The sequence below is a fragment of the Ranitomeya variabilis genome, chromosome 1 (assembly GCF_051348905.1).
Source record: "Ranitomeya variabilis isolate aRanVar5 chromosome 1, aRanVar5.hap1, whole genome shotgun sequence".
In the NCBI taxonomy this organism is placed as follows: domain Eukaryota; kingdom Metazoa; phylum Chordata; class Amphibia; order Anura; family Dendrobatidae; genus Ranitomeya; species Ranitomeya variabilis.
This window is the reverse complement of record NC_135232.1, coordinates 823,132,278-823,145,543: the sequence shown is the minus strand read 5'-3', so window position 1 is coordinate 823,145,543 and position 13,266 is coordinate 823,132,278. Positions and strand designations below refer to the sequence as shown.

General features: G+C 41.8%; 1 protein-coding gene across 6 annotated transcripts in view; it reads right to left on the bottom strand.

Moving 5' to 3' along the window:
• Nucleotides 1-13,266, bottom strand: part of EPHA5 (EPH receptor A5) — a 604,949-nt gene that overhangs the window by 242,225 nt on the left and 349,458 nt on the right. For 3 of the 6 annotated variants that reach the window (XM_077275155.1, XM_077275122.1, XM_077275132.1), the window contains exons 5-6: nt 5,645-5,980; nt 1,316-1,351 (exon numbers count right to left, since the gene is read on the bottom strand). In XM_077275155.1, the coding sequence (XP_077131270.1) occupies nt 1,316-1,351; nt 5,645-5,980 (372 nt within the window). The remainder of the gene's footprint in view (nt 1-1,315; nt 1,352-5,644; nt 5,981-13,266) is intronic. The other 3 variants (XM_077275159.1, XM_077275141.1, XM_077275149.1) reach the window with 1 other exon arrangement.

The following is a 13,266-nucleotide window of genomic DNA, read 5'->3' as shown; positions in this document are numbered from 1 at the left end:
TGTTATTTCATCAACCCTGCCGGGGAATATAAGAGAGCATTTTACATCTACTCAGCCTGATATGGAGGAATCCAGGATCTTCTGCACGTACCATACAAACTCTCATGTCCCGGATGTGAAACACTGTATGCAGTGTGAGAACCCATATGTGACGACCACCTGACAGCCCTACAACAACACACTGGATCATATACTAATAGAACCCATCGGTCTTTTGATTTAAATTTTTTTTCCCTCATCTACAATGTGGATCCACAGAAAAGCATTTTTTCCCATTACTAAGGAGTGGGTCTCCTACAGTAGTAAAGCGCATGTGTAAGTGCAAGGGATGCCAAAAAATAGACGGAGGCACTTCAATACCCCTTTGAAGAGACGTAGTGGAAGGCCTCAGAAAACATTTTTTCCCATTGTTAAGGAATGGGTATCCTAGACTGGTAATACCCGTGTACTAAATTCATGGGCTGAAAAACATTTACCTCTGGGGGTATACATTTGTATCAAAGAATATTTAAGGTAGGCCTCTAAAAATTGCTAATGCGGGCATCATAAATACCCTTGATAGTGAGTGTAGGGTGATCACCATGCTGATATTGTGGTGGAGGAAAAGGAGGAGGAGGATGAGACAAAAAATATGAAATCCTGAAACGTATACCCATGTTTGGGTGGGGGGTGCATGCGAATAAAACGAAAAAAACCCACTGGATTTCAGTTTATGTTTAGTTGCTGTCATGTGTATAGAAGTCTAGCCCAATTAACCCCTGTATGCGAGGTGACGGAATAGTACTTCAGCTGGCAGCATTCCCCGCTTTGAGGTGGGCTCCGGCTGTTTTGAACAGCTGACATGTGCCCACAATGGGCTCAAGTGGAATCGCGATCCACCCGCGCCCATTAACTAGTTAAATGTCACTGTCAAACTCTGACCTTGGCATTTAACAAGCGCTGCCGGCCACACTGACGGAAGTACTCTCACCGCTGACCCCCATCATGTGATCGGGGGTCATCGGTGAGTTGCCATCACAGCCAGAGGTCTCCTCGAGACCTCTATGGCTGTTGATGGCAGATTGCTATGAGCACCACCCAGTGGTCGGCGCTCATAGCAAGCCTGTAATTCTGCTGCATAGAAGTGATCTGTGCATCACCTCTATGTAGCAGAGGCGATCGAGTAGTGGATGATTTCTAGCCTCCCATGGAGGCTATTGAAGCATGCCAAAATTAAAAAAAGAATGTGTTTAAAAAAATTAAAAAAATAAAAAAGAGTTCAAATCACCCCCCTTTCTCCCCAATCAAAATAAAACAATTAGAAAATCAAACCTACCTATATTTGGAATTGCCGAGTTCAGAATCGCCCGATCTATCAATAAAAAAAGGATTAACCTGATTGATAAATGACGTAGCGAGAAAAAAAATCAAAACACCAAAATTACATTTTTTTGGTTTCCGCGGCATTGCATTAAAATGCAATAATGAGCGATCAAAATAACGTATCTGCACTAACATGGTTTAATTAAAAACATCAGCTCGGCATGCAGAAAATATATATATATTTTTTTAGCAAACTTTGGATTTTTTTTTACTTAGATAAAAGAGAACATTTTTGGTGTCTATGAACTCGTAATGACCTGGAGAATCATAATGGATGGTCAGTTTTAGCATTTAATGAACCTAGCAAAAAGCCAAACAAAAAACAACTGTGGGATTGCACTTTTTTTTGCAATTTCATCGCACTTGGAATTTTTTTCCCATTTTCTGCTACACAACATGGTAAAACCAATGGAATAATTCAAAAGTACAACTCATCCTGCAAAAAATAAGCCCTCACATAGCCTTGTTATGCATAGCAAAGTTATGGCTCTGGAAAGAAGGAGAGCAACAAACAAAAACGAAAAAAGCTCAGGGGGTTAAGGGGTTAAGCCCTTGTTCATTTTGATAAGAGTCAGCCTGTCAGCATTTTCAGTTGACAGGTGGATGCGTCTATCAGTTATAATACCACTGGCTGCACTAAAAACCCATTCTAACAAAACGCTGGCTGCAGGGCAGTCCAGAACCTCTAAGGCATAGAGAGACAGATCATGCCACATGTTTAGCTTGGATACCCAACAGTTAACTTGTAAGGCACAGAAAAATCACAGAGGACACTGGTATGGTCAATAAGGTACTCCTTTAGCATCTTCCAAAACGTTTTCCTCCTTGTCAGAGTACCCCACACATCAGGGCCTGGGCGCTGTGAGGGTCTGAGAAAACTGTCCCAGACCTTTGAGAGTGTTCCCTGTCTGTGCTACATCTGTTGTGTGTCCCCTAATCTCCATTCCTTGGTTGTCCAAGGAACTGTGACCTCTGCCACAGCATTGTTAGATGGGCATTTTTAAATAATTCTTCAACTGAGGCAGTCTGGCACTGCAACAATTTATTAGACCTCTCCGCCACGGGAAGGAGAGATCTAAAGTTCTCCTTGTAGTGTGGGTCTAGAAGGGTGAACAACCAGTAATTCATGTTGGTCAAAATGCATACAATGTGAGGGTCGCGGGAAAGGCCATTGAACATAAATTCATCCATGTATGCCAGACTGCCAACAGCCAAGACTTCTCTGTCCGCACCAAGAGGGCGACTGTCCAGGTTGTCAGTTATCAGTCTGGTCTGCTAGACCTTTCAGCAACTCCGCGGTGGTGTGCAATGGGTCACCTAACCAGATTAGCTCCAGCACAGCTTGTTGCCACTTGGCCAAGGCAGTGCTACAGTGATTCCAGATTGTGACTGATGTTGAAGTCTGAGAGCTGGAAGAGGAGGTGCACGAATTGCTGTAGAAGGTGGGGGAAACCCTAATTGAACAAGGGCCCAAAATTCTTGGTGTCGGTAGCACATCTTCCATCCCAGGGTCTGACTGCGTCCTGGATTCCACAATGTTTACCCAGTGTGCTGATAGGGAAATGTAGTGTCCCTGGCCACAATCACTTGTCCAGGTGTCTGTGGTTAAGTGGAACTTTCCAGTCAAAGTGTCTGTCAGGGCATGGCTGATGTTATGGGACACAGGCTTGTGTAAGGCTGGGACAGCACACGTGGAGAAATAGTGGCGGCTGGGGACCGATTAACAAGGGACGGCCATTGCCATGATATTTTGGAAAGGTTCCATCTCCATAAGCCTAAACGGCAACATTTCCAGGACAAATATTCTGGAAATGTGGTCGTTTAGAATTGTAGCATTGGGTGCCTGTGTATTTACGCTGCGTTTCAAGAACTGTTTTAGGGAGAATTAAACGCTGCACTGGGACAAATATGTGGACGTGGTTGCTGATGGTGGTTGCAAGTGTGCAACAACAGGTGCAGGGTGGGATGAATCTTCGCCTACGTCATGGACAGGGGATTGGCATGCCCATAGAACAGGGGAAGAGGCAGTGGTGTCACCTGCAGACACTGTTCTGGACCTGGCATTTGGAGCAAGTTGTCAGGTTGCTTTGCATGTGCCCCCAGCATGCTGGCGGTGGACAGGCTGGCATGGCAGATGTTACAAATGGCCTTTTTTGAGTTAACTGGACTGTGTTTTAAAAAGACTCATGAACACCTAAACCTACTGTTTGCTTAGCAACTTCCCCTGCATTGGTGCTTTGGTGATCAGTTGCCTGCCTTGTGTCCCTGGCCACCCCACTGCCTCTTCATTCCTGCTGTGGTGCTGTGGATCCATACTCCTATGCACTGCTGTCCTCGCTCTGCATGTCATCTTCCCAGGTTGGTTCAGTGACTTCACTGTCCACCACCTCATCTTCTTCCACACCCTTGTCTTCCTCCTGATTTGCTGATGCAACAACACTACTTGCTGGCAATTGTCTCTTCCTCATCAACCAGCTTCTATGATAATAATTGCTTTTTCCCACTGTCGCCTTCTTGTGAGCGTGGCTGCTCAAATATTTGGTCATCGCTACATGCTATCTCCTCATGTCCCAGTCGGAAAGGGCAGGGGAAGAGGCTGGTTCTATAAATGGAAATGTGAACAGCTCTTTGGAGTGTCCAAGTGTAGGATCACTTGACTCTGAGCACTTGGCATGGTGGGAGGAAGGTGTATCATGGTGAGGATTATGTGGTCAAGAATCACAGCTACTCAAACTGGAACGTGTGGTAAACAGGGCGATGCTGGCAAACTGACACAAAGCATTATCTACTATGCATCCAACAACCTTTTCAAACTGGTCTGGCTTCAAGAGTGGTGTCACGCGCCCCACTACAAAGTGGGACAGCTAGATTGACATGATGTGTGTGTTGTGCTGCCATGGCAGGCACAGTTTCACCTTCCCCACATCCTAGGCCTCTATGTTCAGCATCAGCATCACATTTACTTCCCTGTCTCTTATCACATGCCTTGCCAATTTAAAATTATGTATGATATATCCCTGTTTAGAAAATGTTGCAGACAGTATTACAATGCCAACAAAATTTGCCAACTGCAGATGGATGTATAAGACTGTAGTACCAATCTAGCAATGCTATTTGTAACCAAATATTTTGTGTGCATTTTGAGGCTCAACTCTCTTTCAATAAATGTTGTATAAAATGTCACTGCTGAAAAACAATTGCAGTAATACAAAGCCCGCAAAATGTGTAGACTTCAGATGGATGTATAAGACTGCAGTAGCAATATAGTAATGTGATTTTTTTTTTAACAAAGGTCTTTTCTTATGGGGGAGGGCTTTTGATACCCACTCGAGCATGATAAATGCCTTATAAAATGTTCCAGCTCAAAAAACGCTGTATTACTATGTATTATTATGTATACCCCTCCTTACATGTAAAGCACCATGGAATAAATGGCGCTATAACAATAAATAATAATAATAATAATTACAATGTCAGGCAAATTGGCACACCTCAGACGGATGTATCAGACTGCAGTATAAATTTAGCAATGCAATATTTTTAACAAACAATTTATTTTTTGGGGGTATGAGGCACACGTGTAGCACGCTAAATGCCGTATAAAATTTCACTGCTCAAAAAAATTGTAGTGTTACAATGCCAGTGAAATTTGTCCAATTGACTGACTGAGACTACAGTATCACTATAGAAATGCTATACAGATCCAAGCAAGTCTTTCTGTATGCTTTTGGCACCCAACTGTAGCAGTAAAAATGGTGTATTATATTTCCCTGCTCAGAACAATTTGCAGGATTAAGAACACAAAGAATAATATTAGCCCTGAGAAGGGGTTTTGGTATCTGTTGCAGACTGCAGCAGAAAGGACATGCAATTCACTCTATCCTGTCTTACACAATCCCTTCAGCACAATCCCTTCCTAAGTTCTGATAACAGCAGTATTAATATGTATTATTATTAGCTCTAAGAATGGCTGTTGTTGTACTTCACAGAAATATAAATGTGGTTGAATCCCTGGTTAATAAGCAGCTACAATTCTGTCCCTCTCTAATCAGCATCTCTCCCTGATCTGCCTGTGTCCAGGGTACAGTGTGCCAAGCAAGGCATCACAGGTCTTATAGAGACCCGATGACACGGCTTCTGAACCCTTACTCTCAACAAATCATGCATATACATTTCAACCAATATTTCTCCTTTACTTATAGTTACTCAGTTACCCACCCAAGTCAATAAGTGTAATCAATAACATACAGTATTTTCTATGTACATTTCAAATCCAACTTACCAGCCTGGTTGGTGGTGACATTCACTGAGACATACTGCCTAGATCCCAGGCTCAGCTCAGACACACCATTTTCAGCTTCAATCTCAAAGGTGTAATTTGTGTGGGCTTGAAGATCTATTACCATGACGGATGTGTTTCTGAGGCCAATTTGCTGAGGTACATAACGAACGTGAATTCCACACTCTTCACACACTCTGGCAATGGAGTTACATTTCTTGCATACAATATTATAGAAGACATCTTTTCTTCCTCCAGTGTCTGAAGGAAACATCCATTCCAAGAAGACACTAGTTTCATTGATATTGGAAATTGCACTGCGTGGAGCTGATGGTGGCCCTTAGAAAAGAAAAAGAAAAATATGCTGTTAATAAAAAAAAACATGATTAAATCATAGAATAATAAAATAACATAAAACTAAAAACATAAAGATAAATCCATAGCATCCCATCTCCAGGAAAAAAAAGAAAGCTGTAAATTTGTCTAGTTTTTGCTTAGTTAAATCTTAAAAATTACCGTAATTAGCACTAATATCTATGAATTGGCCTTTTGTCTGCTACTCCTGTACACTTGCTCACTGGTGTAGTTATCTAAGGAAGTTAAAAAAGCATGCAGGAGCATTCTAATAAATATATGCACAAGAAGCAGAAGGTTTAGAAGTGGCTTTAGTTAGCTTCACTAGAAATAATTGTTCCTAATCATTTTTGCCATGTAAACATTCAACCGATTGGATTGTTTACACTGGTATAAATATCATCTCAATCAGCAGCACACTACCCAGTTGATGTGCTGTCGACAATATGCATGATGTTTGGGGGACAATGATTACATTTATGTATGCTTTGTCCTCATACATTTTATATTGGCTGTTGCAGTACAACAATACATAAAATTGTTGGTAACATTCTGGTCAAGTAAGACAAACTAAGAAAAACCCACAATGATCAGTGAAATAACTTGAAGCTGACAAAAGTAGTTTACCTTTACTGAATATCTAGTAATGAAAAACATGCATTGCTTTTTAATTGTATTTCAACAGAAAAATTGAAAAAGCAGACTAATGAAATTGGCCTGGACAAACATAATGGTACCCCTAAAAAAGTTTGAAAATAATTTGACTGTAGGGACATGTTAAACTAAAGTGTGTTCTGTTGTTAGCATAACATTCTTCTACAAACTTGAAATCAGTAAGTCTGCCTATTTAAAGGGTGAAGAGTAGTGACTATGATATCTGGTATACAGGTGTGTTCCATACTGAACGTGGACCAAAGGAAGCTAAAGAGTGAGTTATCTTGGGAGATTAGAAAGAAAACTATTGCCAAACATGTTAAAGTTAAAGACTATTAGATCATCTCGAAACAGCTTGTTGTTCCTGTTGCTAAAGTTGCCCATGTTAGTTCGAAATTTAAGGTCTATGAGACTGTAGTCAACCTCCTTCAACATGGCTGCATGATGGAAATTGTTGACAAATTGAAGAGACAGATAATACAAATAATTACCAAAGAGCCCAGAACAGCTTTCAAAGAAATTAGAGGTGAACTTCATGGTCAATATATATATCAGTGGCCAAAGTGGGCTTTATGGAAGACAATCAAGGAATCCAAATAATTAAAAAGCAAGACTGGAATTTGCCCAAATGCATACTGACGTGCCACAAAGCTTCTGGGAAAATGTCCTTTGGACTGATGAGATGAAGCTGGAAATTTTTGGCAAGTCACATTAGCTCTGTGTTTACATATACAAAGAAAATATCATTGTACCTACTGTGAAACATAAAAGAAGCTCAGTTATATTTTGGATGTAGAACAACAAATGGCTGTTTGTAGAAGGAGCGCTAGCGGCCGTCCCAATGAGGAGGAAATAAGTGCGCAGGTCCCCACAGCTCCTGCCGGATACCCCACAACGGGGGAGAAAGACTTTGAACAGGAACAGAATAGCCGGTCTCAGGAGCGCAGAAGGAGAACACAGACACCAGTTAGGGTAAAACCACAACGCGTTTCAACGGCATGCACCATCTTCTTCAGGTGGATATTTTCAAATATCCACCTGAAGAAGATGGCGCATGCCGTTGAAACGCGTTGTGGTTTTACCCTAACTGGTGTCTGTGTTCTCCTTCTGTGCTCCTGAGACCGGCTATTCTGTTCCTGTTGCAGTTATATTTTGGGACAGTTTTGCTACATCTGGCACAGTCTGTCTTGAATCTGTGTAGGGTACAATTATATCTCAAGATTATAAGGTCATAGTGCGCTATCCAGTATCAGAAACCTTAGTCTGAGTCGCAAGTCATGGGTCCTTCATCGAAAAAGGATAGTAACTCAAAACACACAGCTAAAAACATCCCAGAATGGCTAAGGGCTACTGTTGAGCGATACTTTCCGATATCTAGAAGTATCGGTATCGGATTGGATCGGCCGATATCCCAAAAATATCGGACATCGCCGATACCGATACCCGATACCAATGCAAGTCAATGGGAGACAAATATCGGAATGTAAATAAGCCCTTTCTGTCCTTGTCCTTCCTATTTCGGAGGGGGGAAGAGTGTGGGTGGTGCGTGGGCGGACACTGTGAGTGTCTGTGTGTGCAGGCGGGGTCTGCGCGGGCCTGCCAGGGATGTGCACCTGCCTGCTGGGGCTCTGTGTGGGCCTACCGGTGCCCTCTGGGGTCTGTGCGGCATGCGGGGTGTCTCTGTGCGGCATGCGGGGTGTCTCTGTGCGGTGTGCGGGGTGTCCCTGTGTGGCATGCAGGGTGTCTCTGTGTGGCGTACGGGGTCTCTGTGTGGTGTGCAGGGTCTCTGTGCGGCATGCGGGGTGTCTCTGTGCGGTGTGCGGGGTGTCCCTGTGTGGCATGCAGGGTGTCTCTGTGTGGCGTACGGGGTCTCTGTGCGGCGTGCGGGGTCTCTGTGCGGTGTGCAGGGTCTCTGTGCGGCATGCGGGGTCTTTGTGCAGCGTGCGGGGTGTCTCTGTGCGGCATGCGGGGTGTCTCTGTGCGGCATGCGGGGTGTATCTGTGCGGCATGCGGGGTGTCTCTGTGCGGTGTGCGGGGTGTCCCTGTGTGGCATGCAGGGTGTCTCTGTGTGGCGTACGGGGTCTCTGTGCGGCGTGCGGGGTCTCTGTGCGGTGTGCAGGGTCTCTGTGCGGCATGCGGTGTCTCTGTGCGGCGTGCGGGGTGTCTCTGTGCAGTGTGTGGGGTGTCTCTGTGCGGCATGCGGGGTGCCTGTGCGGCATGCGGGGTCTCTGTGCGGCGTGCGGGGTCTCTGTGCGGAGTCTCTGTGCGGCGTGCGGGGTGTCTGTGCGGCGTGCGGGGTGTCTGTGTGGCGTGCAGGGTGTGTCAGTGCGGGCATCGTCCGATGGGACTACAAGTCCCATTGGACGATGCCTGCTACACTGACAGTAATTGACACATTAGCCAATGATGGGACAGTAGTAGTCCCATCATCCGGCTAATGTGTTGAATGAAAAAAAACAAAACTCCATACATACTCCATACATACTCCATACAGTACATTCATACATTACATACATGACATACATATAGACATACAGTACATTAAACATAGAGTACATACTCACCATTACTTGTCATTTTGATCCCCGAAGCCAGTGTCATCTGTAAAAAAGATGAAAAAAACAAACAACCAATATACTCCCTGTCCGCAGAAATCCACGAGTGTCCCACGACTATCTCCCATGGAGAACGGCAGCAACAGCTTTTGCAACCACTCACCAGGGGTCCCAGAAACACAATGACAGGAGGAAGGTATTCCTCCGCCGCTGTAAAAAAAATAGTCCCTAGCCTCACTTATGGCATTGCTGGGTGAGAAATTTTCCCAGGCAGCAATTGCCATGAAGTGAGCCTTTGTCCTAAGGTAACCTCTCAATGATGCACTGCAGGAGCCATTGTCTTTCTTTGTTTTATATAGGGGCAGGTAGGGCTAAACAGATTTGTTTCCTTTTTGCATGGACTAATCATTTAAGAGCAGCATTTTGTTATTAATTGGGGTACTTTGGTTTAACATGGAAAGTAGTCTGATTTCAGAACCATTTACAGGTGCTTCTCAGTTCTCACAAATTAGTATATCATCAAAAAGTTAATTTATTTCAGTTCTTCGATACAAAAAGTGAAACTCATATATTATGTAGTCATTACAAACAGAGGGATCTATTTCAAGTGTTTTTTCTGTTAATGTTGATAATTATTGCTTACAGTCAATGAAAACCCACAAGTGATTATCTCAGTAAATTAGAATACTTTATAACACCAGCTTGAAAAATGATTTTAAAATCTGAAATGTTGGACTTCTGAAATGTATGTTCAGTAAATGCACTCAATGCTTGGTCAGGGCTCATTTTGCATCAATTATTGCATCAATACAGCGTGGCATGGAGGTGATCTGACTGTGGCACTGCTGAGGTGTTATAGAAGCCCAGGTTGCTTTAATAGCACCCGTCAGCTCGCCTGCATTGTTGGTTTGGTGTCTCTAATCTTCCTCGTGACAATGCCCCATAGATTCTCTATGGGGTTAAGGTCAGGCAAGTTTCCTGGCCAATCAAGCACTATGATACTGTTGTTTTTAAACCAGGTATTGATACTTTTGGCAGTGTGGACAGGTGCCAAGTCCTGCTGGAGAATGGAATTTCCATCTCCAAAAAGCTTGTCAGCAGAGGGAAGCATGAAGTGCTCTAAAAATTCTTGGTAGATGGCTGCACTGTCTATGGTCTTGATAAAACACAGTGCACTTACACCAGCAGATGACATGGCTGCCCAAACTATCACCGATTGTGGAAACTTCACACTAGACCTTGAGCAGCTTGGACAGTGTGCCTCTCCACTTTTCCTCCAGACTTTCATCTGAGAACACCTTGGACCACTGAGCAACAGTCCAGTTTTTTTCTCCTTGGCCCAGGTAAGACGCTTATGGCTTTGTCTATTTGTCATAAGTGGCTTGACACAAGAAATGCAACACTTGCAGCCCATGTCTTGGATATGTCTGTGTGTGGTGGTTCTTGAAGCAATGACTCCAGCAGCATCCCCCGCAAATTTTTGAATGACCTTTTCTTAACAATCCTTTCAAGGCTGCGGTTATCCCGGTTGCTTGTGTACCTTTTTCTACCACACGTTTTCATTCCACTCAGCTTTCCATTAATATGCTTGGATACAGCACTCTGTGAAGAGCCAGCTTCTTTAGCAATGACCTTTTGTGGCTTACCCTCCTTGTGGAATGTGTAAATGACTGCTTTCTATACATCGGTCAAGTCAGCAGTCTTCCCCATAATTGTGGAGCCTACTGAAACAGACTAAGGGACATTTTTAAATGATTAGGAAGCCTTTGCATGTGTTTTTTGTTAATTATTTTAATTTACTGAGATAATGACTTTGGGGTTTTCATTGGCTGTAAGCCATAATCATCAACATTAACAGAAATAAACACTTGAAATAGATCACTCTGTTTGTAATGACTCTATATAATATGAGTTTCACTTTTTGTATTGAAGAACTGAAATAAATTAACTTTTTGATGATATTCTTATTTTGTGAGAAGCACCTGTATCTGTGACAAATATACAAAATTTGGTATAACAAATTAAAACAGGGCAAATACTTCTACACCATTGTGTGTGTCTATAGAAGCTAGGATATAAATTTTAATAGCATTCTCTTTTTTTACATATGGCTTCTGTTTAAAGTATACAAACAAAAAAAAGAAAATATAAATGTGGCATTCTTATGAGTGTAGGAACATTGTTTGTACAACTATATGCGTGCTTGAAATTATCATAGACTCTTTCATAAAGCCATGGTTTTCGCTTCTTATTATCCTTTAGTGTATTTGTGTTAGAATTGCCTTGCTGAGAAGAAATTAAGACTAATGAATGAGGGTAATAAATGTGTATTGGGCTATAAAGTTCTTTATAGTTAAATTAAAAGAGGAATCACAGACTACAATTCAGGACTAATTAGCTCTCAGATATTCGAGGTACCATGATAGGTTACTGTTTGGTTTAATCATTAGGTGTAGCATAGAGGCATTAACTATTTGTGGCAACTAATCCCTATAATTCCTTGTTTTCTTCCTAGCTGATCTTATATTGGAAACTGCATGTTTATATTAGCTATTTGTCAATTGAGCTTTATACGTATTATTATACTGCACAGCGGTCTTTAGCCTGTTTAGGCACATTTATTTAAGCACTATGCACTTTATACAGCATATGTACTTACTTATATAATTATATGCTTAACAGTATATATATTAGGCAGATTTAGGATAAACCTTGATTTGATTGTGATTTGTTTCTGGATGTAACTACATATTTTTGACCATCAGGAGGCAATTTGCACTTGAAGAGATTATAAATTAATTTTGGATGTGACTATACATTCTGATTTTTTTGGATGCAATATGCACCTATAAATCTCTTTGTCTCACACTGTCTCAAGGTTTCCTATTTTTGGATTAGGCTTTCTCTGTTCCTATAATATATTTATTGATTATTAGGAACTGACTAAAATATTTATCTGATAGGCAGTCTTTTTGTATTGGTGTCTCTTTTTTATATTTTTTTTTACTTTTTGAATTATTTGTGAATAAAGTTTTTTGTGTTTTACATTGGCTTATGCTTCCTTATTTGGTTTTGGAGTAATAAGATTTGGGAAGTGCCACAAACTTTGCCATCTTTGTAGGTTTATTTACAGAGTAAAAATTGTATTGCCTATGGATAACAAATGAGAAAAAAAATCATCCGAGTTTTCTGGATGGAACAATCGTGTGAACTTGGCCCAACTGTGATATTCAAAGATACGCAAGCTATAATGGGTCAAATAAGATTCCTGTAGTTTTTAACTATAAGATGCACTTTTTAGCAAGAAAATCCCTTGATAAAAAGTGCCTGCATCTTATAGTCCAGAGGCAGCTCCCCTTGTCCACCCCCAACAGTGTAATAAAATTGTCACTGCTCCCTCAGTGATCTGGGAGTGCTGTGCTTAGAAATCTGCACCTCCCCCATCTCTGAGATCAGCGTACTGTGATATGAGGCTCTGTGTCTTTTCCAAACACTGCTAAGTGTTGAGCAGAGAAGAAAGTAGATCATTCAGTCTACCTGCATGAGGACATGTGCACACATTTAGCATTTGGTCAGTATTTTACATCAGTATTTGTAAGCCCAAATCAGGAGTGGGTGAAAAATGCAGAAGTGGTGACGTGTTTCAATTATACTATATAATAATCCTAAATATCTACCTATAGACCAGTGTTCCCCAACTCCGGTCCTCAAGAGCCACCAACAGATCATGTTTTCAGGATTTCCATAGTATTGCAAAGGTGATAATTGCATCACCTGGACAAGCAAGCATTTAATCACCTGTGCCATGCTAAGGAAATCCTGAAAACTTGACCTGTTGGTGGCTCTTGAGGACCGGAGTTGGGGAACACTGCTATAGACAGTACAACAGAAGATTCATTGAAAAGCTTAATATACGACTGAAGTATCAAACTACAGAAAGGTCTGCAAAAAAGCTGCAGCCAAAAAACGATAGTTGATTTTTTTTAAAAACAATTTCATTGGTTGCTTCAGTTTTTTAAATTTTTAATTTGATATTTAAGTAAAAAATTATTACAAAAGGTG